Raw genomic sequence first — 13,045 nt, 5'->3', positions numbered from 1 at the left:
ATCCATCCATCCATCCATCCCTCCCCTGCTGCTCTGTATTGTAGGTGAGGTATTCATCTGTCTCAGCATCCTAGTTCTGCTTCAACAGCTCACACACACAGGCCTGTCTATCAGGTATGTGATGACCAGCACGTAAAAAGGAAGATCACAGTGATGATAACATTGTCATTTGTGCTGTTGTAACAGTTCCTGGATTGGTACTTTTACTTAAAAAAGAGAGAGAGAGAGATGTAGGCTACTTCTGTTTTTTATTTTTGTCATTTCCTGACAAATTCTGTCTTAGAAACATCCACTTTAAACTCAAAACTCAATCTGGAAACAAGACATTTTAGGGCAATAGTGCAATTTAGTATATTCTTAAACATCTTTTAAGAATGTGATATTTTTCATTTGGTTTAAGTGCTTGTTCTTTTAGGCTGTAATTGTTTGCTCTTTTTTTTTTCTTTTTTTTTGCTTCAGTGTGGAGGAAATGGCAACTGCCCTCAGTGGCCGAAACCCTGGTGGACGTGGACCGAACCGGAGTAAAGGTCGGATCTTGGGCATCATTGATGCCATCCAGGATGCAGTGGGGCCGCCGAAACAAGCAGCTGCCGACCGGCGGACTGTGGAGAAAACCTGGAAGCTCATGGATAAAGTTGTAAGTTTGAGAGTGATGAAGCAGCCAGTCAGGCCTGTCTGCCAGATGGTAGCAGCCAGCCACAGTCTTTGTTATAGAGATGCACATGGAGAGGTTGAGCTAATGCTAATGAGTGCACGTGTGTTCCCCAGCTCATATTTACTGATCGGCTTTTTTGATAAATTGATGCATTTGTTTCCATGCTCTCTTGTTGTTACATCAACTTCTTTCTTTTAGTACATGCATGATAACCACAGCATCAATAATAGATGATGAACCCAGGAGCTGCAGAACACTAATGAGACTTTGAGTTTCTTTTCACCAAAAGTAATCAAGTGAATTTGAATAGTTATTATTATTATTATTATTAGTTTATTTAGGGGACATTGTGCAATGACATTAATCATTTACAGAAAATGAGAAGATGGTTTAGCTCACAGCTAATTTCCATCTGCAGTCCCAACATGTAACATATAACAAACAGACAAGAAACGCAGACCACAAACTACTATACAAGAGTGATACACAAATAGACAGTAGACAGCACATAGACAATACAAAAAAACAACAGTTTCCACATCTAAAAAGACCAGGTCAAGTGCAACACCCATGAGAGAGGTGTACCCTATCCTATATAATCAATGGAGAGAAAAGCTAAGTCTTACCAGATACAAAATATCTATAAAACATTTTAGAATTCCATAGTTCATATTCCATAAGATTTTAAGATAATTTCATGGATTGGGTGCATTGAGAAATACTAAGATACATTCTTTCGAGACTAACTGAGTAACAAGTGCCCTGCTTTTAAACATGCAGGCCACAGCTCTTGGTATCCTGCAGTTTGCTTTTCATATTCCACCGTATTAGCCTACCACGTGATCCTGCTGTGTTGCTGTTATATAATGTGGTAAACACAACTAAATGCAGTGGGGGGGCATCAAGCGAACATTGATCAATCATGGGTTCGATCATGTGCCGCAGGTCCGGCTGTGCCAAAACCCCAGACTGCAGCTGAAAAACAGTCCGCCGTACATACTGGACATCTTACCGGACGCCTACCAGCACCTGAGACTCGTACTGGGCAAATACGAGGAGAACCAGAGACTCACGCAGCTCAGCGAGAACGAGTACTTTAAAATCTACATCGATAGCCTTATGAAGAAATCCAAACGGGCCATCCGGCTCTTCAAGGAGGGAAAGGAGAGGATGTACGAGGAGCAGTCCCAGGACAGGTAAGAAGCTGAGCTGAGAGGAAGTATTTATTTATCTCTGTTCCTTTTCCTTTTTATTTTGTCCTGTTTTACATATTGGATGGTGGTGACTGTGCTCATCATGGTACACAGATTGGCTCGACCTTTTCCTGGAAAACCACGTTCAAAGCCATCTGACACACGTTTTTATATATATATCACAGTTGTACTATATGTTGCAGCAGCTCTACTTTGCTCAGGTCTAGGGATGTCACAATTATAGATTTCCTTGGTACGAGAAATAATCACGGTGTTACGATTATCACGATTATTATGCATCAATACATTTCACAACACTATGAATGTGTAAAATCAAATATAGTCAAAATATAATTACATTTCTAATCTCTTGATATAGGACCAGTTATTAATCCACTGGGGGAAGTGTTTGAAATATTTAAGTCATTAATTGTCATCTATGTCAAAGTTAAGTTTATTTTAATCATTTTTTTCACAATACAAATGGCACGCTAACATTTAAATTCCTGCTAATTCAGTGTTACATTAGGTAAATGGACCAGTATCTGTGCATTTACCTTTACTTTGGCGCCACATCTGCAGACATGGTTCCAACATCATCTTTTTCAGAAAGTGACGGTATTTAGGAATCTTTACGATCAATTAATTGTGGTGTTAAATGCGACGATTAATTGTGAAAACAAGTAATCGTGACTCCCTAGAGTTCAAGCCGTGTATGCAAATTTTTTTTTGTTGGTTGCAGGATGACGTCTATTCACTCGACTCCGGCCTTTAACAAAAATATAAGAGACAGGATATGAGCTGTGTTTTGGCGTCACTGCACCCATTTTCTAACTAACCGACAACTGTTGTATAGTCACCGAGGCACGACAACAGATGACAGAACTGTTGCTCACACACTGAGTTGTTTTCTATTTAATTTTGGTAGTACATTGTTGAATGTTTTCGTTTCATCCGAACACTTGAAGCGAAGCTGCGTGTCTTTGATCTGTGTGGCGTTGAATTTCAGAGCTGAAACTGTGAGGTAATAATACGTTTTCATATAACCAGCAAAAATACCTGTATACCGTTATAGATGGAAGAGAGCTCCCGTGTCAAAAACGAGTCGTACGTTACTGATGGATTGAATCATTGAATAATTGTCGGCTGTCAAAGGTAATTTAACGGTCTTGACTTGACCGTGTGCAGGTCTGTTTGATCTCAGCTGTGTGTCAGCGTTGTGACAGCTACTAATAAGTGAACTGACAGCAGAGAGCTGGTGATGATGGTGGCGATCCTCGAGTGGGAGGTTTGCCCCTTTTCACCATAGGGGTTTTACAGGAAGGACACAGCTCAGCAGCTCAGTCATCTCCACGGTTACCACCAATTTACAGAAAAAAAAAACCATGACATATCAAACCCAGATTTTGGTTTAGTGGCTTCTAACTGCTTGCCAAGGCATGCCATCTTTACTTTAAATCAGCCCACTGCGATCGTGATGTGTTAGACATGAGCATGACTGACTCAGATTATAGAGAGTGGGAGGTGGAGATGGAGAAGTTAGAGAGAGGAGAGTTCGAGGGAGACGAGAAAGCGGAGGCATATTCAGCAGAAAAATAAATGTTGCAGTCTTTTTTTTCTTTTTGGTTATCTGTGTTCAGCAGCCGATTCTGCTTCCCTTTATCTTACTGTGCATTTTAATAACAACTAAATTCATTCTCAAATGTTGCATTACGGCCCTGCGACAGCTGCTGACATTGCTAACAGGGAGGTTACCATTATCAAATAAAAAAAACAAAAAACAAAACTAAAAGCTTTTTTTTTTTTTTTTTTTCTGCCCAACAATTTATTTTGTATTATCACAATGAAATTAGCTTTTTAGCTTCCACAGCTTCCTCTCTAACAATGACCTGAGGCTTTATGATCACTTAGTACTGAGTGGAGCAGAATGAGACATGCTGTGTGGGTACAGCAGTCAGATTGTACTGGATGATAGTACAGTGCTCTGCAGAAACAGTGAAGAAACTCCTGCCTCACCATCAACCAATGAATGCTTTTGATTTGCCTTTTTGTGATACTGTGTCCAAAAAAAGAAAAGAAAAGGAGAAGGAACCATAGAACTGAATTTTGTCCTTTATTTCTATGATTTATTGACGATAGGAGCTGGAGATAATTGAGGGTGTGAGAGGCTCCAGTGATTCTCAGGAGCCCTGTCTCTCTCTCTCTGCCATGTGCAGAGCAGAGGGAAAATCCCCACGCACTTTACATCCTGTTCATATATTTCCTCTCCGGTTGAGCCCTGAAATAATCACCCAGCAGAGACTTTTTGATCTTTCTGTGCAAACTCCCATCTTAAAATATATCTTTTTTCCTTTTCTCGAACACGACGTCTTTCTTCTTTCTTGCCTCGGTCGACTCGTGAATCGCCTCTTTTGCCACAAAGTGCTGGACTCATCATGACTCTGCTGGTGTTGTGTTGTCAAACATCATTAACGAAGGTCACAGTAATTATTACCGCACATCGCTGTTGTACTCACAGCACAAAAGAGGAATAAAAGAAAAAGAAATGTTCTGAATTTCATGAATCCAAGACGCTCAGTGCACTGTGATGCAGCAGTTTTTTTTTTTTTTTAGTTTTGGTTGTTGCATTATATATCAGTATCCAACCAAAATGACACCTCCAGATGAAACGTGCTCATTTTGTCTCCTTCCCTATAAGGCTTTAAAGACCACTGGTGGCCTCTTCGGGGGTTTTGTCGGCTCATTACTTTGATTGTTGACTTTGATTTCATTTTATTAAAAGAGACACAACAAACACAATAATATACTGTAGCATCTTGTAGCTTGATGTGATGTGGCCACATTATTGTATACCCAGTGAGAATTTGATTTCATTATCGCCTGGTGTTATTGCATCTATGGTTACGGTACTGTATGTTGTGAGCAGGTGTTGCTGGCTGCCACAAAGCCTCGCCTGCTGAAGGAGACGGAGTGAGAAGTGTTAAACTGTTTTAGCGGCTTCTCCACTCCTTTGAAGCACACTTACCGACTCCTATTCAACTGAATGGTGTGTGGGGGGGGGGACTGTACTTCAAACAGAAGTCAGCTTTTCAAACACAGAGCCTCAACTAGCTGCGGGGCTTTACAGCTGAATAATGAACATTATTTTATTTTTTTTAAAGTAGAATTTACATATAAAATAATCACCATTTTTACTCATTTAATTCTCATATATCAGCAGTTTTTAGATGTGGTTGGAGGCGCTGGGGTAATTCACTTGTCAAAACAAAACAAAATGATGCATAAGAGGACGAACAACAAAGCGTCTCTCATCATCCCCACAGCACAATCACGTACTGTAGCGCTGGCAATACAACCATGACTATATTCACAATAAATTCCATGTCTCTCTGCTACCTTTCTTTCATAGACGTGTAATCTCCAGGCAACTGAAGCCAACGGAAAACACAATTTGGCGTTTTTATTTTTTTTGTTCTTGTTGTTAAAATAGACCTGGGCACAGACGTGGAAAAGGCCCCACAGGCGTCGAAACACAGCAGCAACACACTCAGACTGAAACGAACTGTGGCTGCTTCTCTCTGTGGTCGCTTTGTCGTACCTCGGTGACATTTCGCGCTGGTCCACCTGATCACCAGGGTCCCTGGTCTGAGGCCGAGGCTGAGGCTTAAAAGCAGAAAATAGACACAGAGGTTTTCCACTTAAACTAGATCTTCATTGTCACGTTTTTTTTTTTTAAATGGCTTCATTTCAGCAGCTTTGGAGGAAATAGAGCAGCAGAAAATAAACTGTACTGACACAATTGAGGTGCATTGTTAATATAGTTGCAATTGTATCAGATGAATTTCCATTAAAGGTATAATATGTAGGAATTCCCCCCATCTAGCGGTGCGGTTGCATATCTGAACGTATTCTTGATGTTGCATTCACTTGAAATTGGGCAGACGTCAGACAGACAACAGACGCTGCATGTAACAGGTTAAACAAGCGTCTATATGTTGTCATGGTGATGTGGTATTGTTTTACCGTCTTGGAGTAAAATGACATCCGGTTGGTTTGCCGACGGCCGTCCGCCTGACTGCACCTGAATGCAACACCAGTGCCTCCGTCCTTCCTCACACTACACAGTGGTGACAGTTTTAACAGGCCGAGCCCACAGCTCCGCTGAGTTTCCGTGGTTACCTACGGTCACGCTGCCACTCGTAAAAAAAAATGGCGATGCAACATGGCCGCCTCGGTTCGGTGCGTCGCCCACTTGTGTATTTGTAACGACTTGTAACAACTCATTCTAAGGTACCAGAAAGCTTTCATTTGTATCAGTGAAATACGTATTTATGAAAGACATATTTGATTTTTGGTTATTTTACTATTTTATATTATTGCTACATCTGTCTGCATTAGCTAAGTATCTATCTAAAAAGCCAAATAAGTTACATACTGGGGCTTTAAAGTCTGTGTAGCTGGTGCAGTGTCTGCTCTGCATAGAGGATGCTGGGAAACTCCTTCCAATCCTTTTTTTTTAATATATTAGAGACTGTATAAATAATGTTTTACATAGTGTACATTATCCTCTGACAAAGATGCATGAAAGGAACAAATTCTCTTCAAGGAACAATCTCACATCTGGAGTCACATCTGTATCCGGGGACATGTAGCAGCCATATGTGGCCTAGTGCTGTGCTGTGCTGCTGCTGTGTCTTTGTGGCAGCCTGTCTCGCACATGTCTGCTTCATATGCCTGATTAACTGCTGCGATCGCCCCCAAAATCTTTCTCCGAGGGGCCGACATCTGATGTTCATGCGTCACATATGCCCCCCCCCTATCTACCCCCACCGGCCCCGTTGCCCTTCTTTGTCCCAGTCTCCACATCTGATCACCTCTACCCAACCATCCCCCTAGCTGCATCTTTCTGTTCCACATTCGGAGCAAAGCGAGCGATGTGATGGGAATATTAATGAGGAAATTAAAGGATCGAGGGAAAATTGCAAACAGCTGTTCTTTTTTAAAGGAGCTAAAGACGGGAACTTTATGTTTTGACTTTAAATCCTCACGACTCTCCCGAGTTAATTGTCTGTGACCCTGAAGTTACATTCGCCACTAAAAGTCCTGAAACAAATTTGCCTTTGTTGCCACTTTTGAATCAAACTGCCTGGGAGCCCCCCTAATGTGAGTCTGCAGGCAGGCTGTTATATTTAATTAGGCAAATTAATTTCCTTGACATTTTTCAAGATCCTTTTTTAATTAAGTCTTTACTTTCTAGAACAAACCCTTGGCACCGTAACACCTTGGCAGTGGCTGAGCTCCCGATCTCTGCAGACAGAGAGAGAGATATGTGTAGAAGATTTGGTTTTTGTTGAGTGTAGGAAACCTGGTCGGTGTGTCATGCGTGTTGGCAGTGAACGTATACATCTTTATTCCGTCAGATTATTCTCTTCCGAGATGAAAACTCTTCTCAGGAGAGAGAGACCTGCAACCACAGCATAAAATGACACTGACAAACACACAGGCTGTGGTTTCATAACTCAACTGCTGCGAAGGATCAGTCGACTGAGATGTCATTTTGCCGAGACTGAGCTGTAAAACATAAAGTTGCCCCGGTGAGGTATACAGCTGCCTGGCTCGGCTTTAGAAAACCTCTCTCTGCCTCTCTCTAAAGGTTGGCTTAACTCGTCTTTTTCTTTTCCCCAGCGTGAAAACAGCCACTGCCACAATCAATCAATTATCCTCAAGTGGAGTAATTACACAATTACAGCCCTCCTATAGTCGAGTGCTCATTTAGCTTTTGGGTGGAACGAGTGGCTCTTGTTGTAGCGGTATTTACCAAAGCTGTGATGTTTTATTTTAGTTGTATGTATCCCTGGGTGAGGATGATGATGAGGATGCTAAAAATCCACGCGTTATTTACAGTGTGTGCCGCCGTTTCGCTCGACGTTTATCCCAAAGCACGTTAAAGGGATAGTTCACCCAAAATTGAAATTTCTTCTCTGAGTTACAGGGGGTCTCGGCGTAGCAGTGCATGTCCATATAACGGTTGCAAATGGATACCAACCGTCTTCGTAACAAAAAGACACACCAAAAAACATCCAAATACCTCCATGCTGCCCGTATGTAATGTCCGTCTTGTATTGAAGCCCGAAATGTGAAATTGTCCCGAAAAAAATTAAATAAGTCTATATTTCAAGCTTGTTTTGTAGCGGAAGCTTCTCGAAGCTCCTCTTCCCGGTTCGTCAAATTTGGACGAACTGGTAAGAGGACGGACCCGGGTTCGTCCAAATTTGACAAACCGGGAAGAGGAGCTTCCACTACAAACAAGCTTGAAATATAGACTTATTTAATTTTTTTCGGGACAATTTCGCATTTCAGGGCTTCAATACAAGACGGACATTACATACGAGCAGCATGGAGGTATTTGGATGTTTTTTGGTGTGTCTTTTTGTTACAAAGACAGTTGGTATCCATTTGCAACCGTTATATGGACATGCACTGCTACGCCGAGACCCCCTGTAACTCAGAGAAGCCACGGAGGACTCTGAAACTTCTCCCAGCCCTTATATTAGTCGACATGAGGGTGAGTATAGATAATGAGTGAAATTTCAATTTTGGGTGAACTATCCCTTTAACGGCAGGCAGCAGTGTGTGACTGTGTGGCAATTTTATTTTTTTAGCGTGTGTCGCCACTCGCCACACTGCAAACTCCCTCTCGTCTGGTGCCCTTCCACCGTATACGACCACATCACACATCGGAGGCGATTTGCACTGCAGAGCGTTTTACAGCCTTCAGCTGCTTCCTAAAGTGATTGTCTCTAAATCAGCTGGATTAAAAGTGCACCTCTTTTGCCAGGAAGCAGAGTGTTGCAGATAAAAGACAATCTGACCTCCCTCTCTCTCTCTTTCTCTCTCCCTCCTTAGTCCATTTACTCGCCCACCCGCCTCCGTCTGATTGTGAATAACCCCTGACTCATGGTGCAGTGACATGTTGGAGATGCTCGGGATTTTCTAACTTTTCTCTGAGACTGGGCAGTAATGATGATGATGACTTTCTAACAGCACAATTTTGGCTGAGTTAAGTAAAAAAAAAAAAGGGTATTTCTTGAGTAGAGGTGGTAGTATATCTGGACTGCAGGCTTCCTGGGCGACTCAATCACTTACAGGAATTGTGTTTTGCAGGGAAATGTGCCATATACACAACTAAAGCAGATTGAATCGCATCTTTTTCCAACAAATATCCAGCTTGCAATTTGCTGACTTTGGAAGTTCCCAGTCCCAGTGCAGCTCAATGCTTCGTCAAACTGCCAGTTTATCGTTTTTTTGTTTGTTTTTAATTTTTTAATTTATTTCAGAGGGGACATATTTTAGATGTACTAGTGTAGTTTTCCTAATTAGAAGCTGTGCCACTGTTCGCTTATAATCCCCAAAGTATCGTATCGTTTGGATTTATTCGTCTGTAAAAAGTCATGTTTGAATTGAAAAGACTTGTTTTGAGGTTTAAGTGTTGAACATTTTTGTCAGTTTGCTTAAACTCGATGACATGAGCGATGAGAAACATCTGTGCTTCTTTCTAACATTTCCGTTTAGTTGAAATTTCATTACCGAGTTTAATGACACCACTGCCTTTTTTTTTTTTTTTTATAATACTGAAGGCCTGATTCCTGTTACGGGCAGATGGATTGAAGTGATGTGGTCGACTGAGCTGAGCTGAAAGCACAGGAAGCATTTCCTGGTGAATAATCTCATCACATTTCACCCTTTTTTTTTTTTCATCAGCGAGGACTCTGCAGCATCACTGTCACTTTCAAATTAGACCTTTTTTTTCCCTGTCTCTGAAAAACGCCACATTTTAATATAGTGTTTTATATAGACCACTTTAAAATCATCGTCAGCCCTTTGTAGACACAATCGACAGCGCTTGATGTACAACAACATGTACAGTCTTTAATGTGGTTTGTACTTTGGTGTCAGTTCTGTGGAATGATCTCGTATACACGTCGTCTTCCCGTGTTGGCACGTCACGTCACGGCGGTCGGTTGTCGTGCTTTGAAATGATGATGTTACGTGTTCCCATGAAAGGCTGTAAAAGGCCCGATGGTGGTGGTGGCTGAGCTGAGATGAGATGAGATGAGATGAGTAAGCCCCCAGAAAGAAAGTAGAACCATCTGGGTAGGAAGTGGAGCACCAGAGGAGGAAGCCAGAGCGCTTCGGTCAGGAACCAGGAGGCTCGGAGCACAGAGGACGGGGGAAGTGTGTGTGTGTGTGGTGGGAGGAGGGGGAGGAGGAGGATGAGGGAGGGGGGTAGGCTAAGGGTCGTCGCTAGGCTTACTCATGCTCCGCCTGAGGTTTTGTCTCAATCTGCTGACACACGTTGAATGGAAGAAAGAAAAGAAACACTCCCCAGTCTCCGCACGACTCCATTAAAACCGACCGGAGAGCGTTTTGATGGGATCAGGCCGCGAGCCGCGACGCCCGTCAACACGCTGAGGTCACGACCCCCGTGGGAGGGGGAGGAGGGGGGGTCGTTGTGACAACACATTATCAACATTGGCAGCTGGTGGTGTCCCATCTGTGTCTGTAGCTTTACACCTAACGACTTAAGGTGGGCAGGAGTGAGTAAAATTGGACCACACACACACACACACACACACACACACACACACTGACTGATAGTGGATAATTCAACATTTTGGCAAATTGGCCCATTGCCATAATCCCTATAGTCATAGCAGTAGGTTCATTATCTTTAATTGTCGGTACAAGCTATTTTTAGAACGGCGGAGCAGAGCCGTGAGCTGCTCAGAGCTACGCTACGGAGGCTCATTATGGGATTTCTTGGTTTCCCTCATCAAACTCATCAAATACACAATCCAACAACTCCACAACGCTCTGGTGGACAAGTTGTGACCTGCACATTCACCACGCTATGAGATAATAACACAACGTTAAAGACGGAGTTGTTTTAGAGGGAAATTCAGAGACTGCTTGCTGAAAAACTGAAAAACTTGCATGAATTTCCCTCTTCCCATGAGCCTCCGTAGCGTAGCTCTGAGCAGCTCGCGGCTCTGCTCCGCCGTTCTAAAAATAGCTTGCACCAACAAATAAAGGTAACAAACCTACTACTATGACTATAGGGATTATGGCAAGGGGCCAATTTGCCAAAATGTTGAACTATCCCTTCAAAATAACAAAAACTTTGACATAAGTCAGACAATATAAAACGATTGATCCTTGACTGACTGAGTGATGAAGTTGCACCTTCCATACCCTGACCTTTAGTGACCTTTTCTTCTAAAAAAAAAAAAGTATTAAACAACTCTCTTGACTAATCGTCATAGCGACAGTCAGCAGTATTTCATCTAAGAGTGTGAGGTCAGACTTTCCCTCCTCCCCCCTGCACATCTTATATCTGCATCTTATTCCGTTGACCACACGGCTGCTGACACAGACATCAACCAGCCTCCGACTTCCTCTGACTGAGTGAGTGATCGTTTTACAAGTTAATCAAACCGCTGGGTACATGAGAGCAGAGGAGCAAACACAACCAGCTGATACCAGACTAGAATGATGCAATGATGTTTTTAGCAGTTTTTTTTCCTCCTGCTTCCTCATTTTCACACATAGAGAGAGAGAGACCCCTTATAAGCCGCTCCGGCCGTGTACTCGGTTGACCTCGTCTTGTTGTGTGTTTCTGCTAAACAAATGAGTTTAAAAAAAGGAAAAAAAAAATGTTTCAAAGGCTGTCAGACTCTCCAGAGAGAGGGAGGAGGCTTCTCTAGTCTCTGGAGTTAAAGTTTCTATCATAGTGGACATGTATGAGTTAAGAAAGGAACACAAACACTTCCGGTCTTTTTCTGTACTTTTGATCCGTTTGCTTTCTTTTTTTTGTTCCAAATGAACAGCTTTTAGGAGCTCATTTTCCCCCTTTCTCTCTGTCTCTCTCTGTCTCTCTGTCTCTCTATCTTAATGGACGTTCTCTGTTCCTCTTTTTCATTGGCAAGTGTTTTGTGTAAATAATTGATGCTAATAACAATCCCGCAGGAACAATGAAATCAGCGACTCTGCATGTCTGGGTATCCCTCTCCTCCCATTCGTCTTCCACATCCACATCTCTCTGTTTGGGTGCAGCGTTTTGTTCTCACCCCCGACCCTCCTCATCACACTCATCACAGCTGTGTCGTCGCCCCCCCCACACACACACACACTGACACACACATACACACACTCCTCCCTGCCTTTGTCTCACACAGTGCAGCAGCAGCAGCAGCAGCTTGTAGAGGATCTGATAGGCATCTCATCTGCCTGATATCCCCTTTAGAAAGCCATTACAGTCCCTCATGGCCACTCAGCTCGCACTGTATCTCTGCTGTCAGCTGCACAAACACACACCCCAAACCCAAACACAAGCTCTGTAAAGGAAAACAAAAGGGATCAAAGCATGTCATTAGTCAGTATTCAGGTCTAAACCTCGTATTAAAGGCCTCTCTTCATCCCCGAGGTGTGACCTCTAACCCCCAGGTCTCATATTCACAGCTATCTCCCATCCCACACAGCCTCTGAATTTGAGATTATATGAATTATTTAAACCCAGCCTCCCCTCTCATCCATTTCTCTTGTCCAACGCTCAGAAGCATTTGTCATTTTTACAACATTCTCTCTCCTATATGAGAGAAATGTCGCACTTTTTGACTGAATTCGCTTTAAAACCGAACATATTCTCGGAAATTCAACGTGATGGATTCAAATATTCAGTTTTTATAGGTCTCTCCATCCATCTTATTTTTTATGACACATGTATCATTTTTTTAATAAAACTGCCAGAGAGTTTTAGAGATTTCTCTCCACGTGTCGTCGTCGTCGGAGGGATTTTCTATAGAAGAACAACAGTTTGTGACAGACAGAGGATAGTGAATCATTCAGGTGACAGGAAACCAGTAGGAACACAGATAGTGAGCGGTTCAACAGCACTATTGCAGGTGTCACCACAACAGTGTGACACCACGTAGGCCGGTATATGTGTGTGCAAGTTTGTCACTTTTTTTTTTCTTGCAAAAGTGCTTCACAGTGAGATTTTCTGCTTTATTCTGAAGGAGGCTGAAATGCGACTTCCTCAGTGATACCTGCTGCTGCTCAGTATCATCACTTCATTTCATTTTCACTTTGTTGATCGCTTGGCTGCATGTGCCCCCAGAAGGACATCGCTTCACAATGA

General features: G+C 42.6%; 1 protein-coding gene across 3 annotated transcripts in view; it reads left to right on the top strand.

The window, feature by feature from the left end:
* The window catches only part of cblb (Cbl proto-oncogene B, E3 ubiquitin protein ligase), a 68,402-nt gene that overhangs the window by 875 nt on the left and 54,482 nt on the right, over nucleotides 1-13,045 (top strand). For all 3 annotated transcript variants that reach the window (XM_085797104.1, XM_085797106.1, XM_085797107.1), the window contains exons 2-3: nucleotides 460-637; nucleotides 1,601-1,851. In XM_085797104.1, coding sequence (XP_085653230.1) covers nucleotides 470-637; nucleotides 1,601-1,851 — 419 coding nt within the window. In that variant the 5' untranslated portion in view covers nucleotides 460-469. The remainder of the gene's footprint in view (nucleotides 1-459; nucleotides 638-1,600; nucleotides 1,852-13,045) is intronic.

The sequence above is a fragment of the Trachurus japonicus genome, chromosome 14, assembly GCF_045865225.1.
Source record: "Trachurus japonicus isolate A0001 chromosome 14, Traja_1.0".
Lineage (NCBI taxonomy): Eukaryota > Metazoa > Chordata > Actinopteri > Carangiformes > Carangidae > Trachurus > Trachurus japonicus.
Note: the sequence above shows the minus strand (reverse complement) of the source record. Positions and strands in the feature narration are given on the sequence as shown.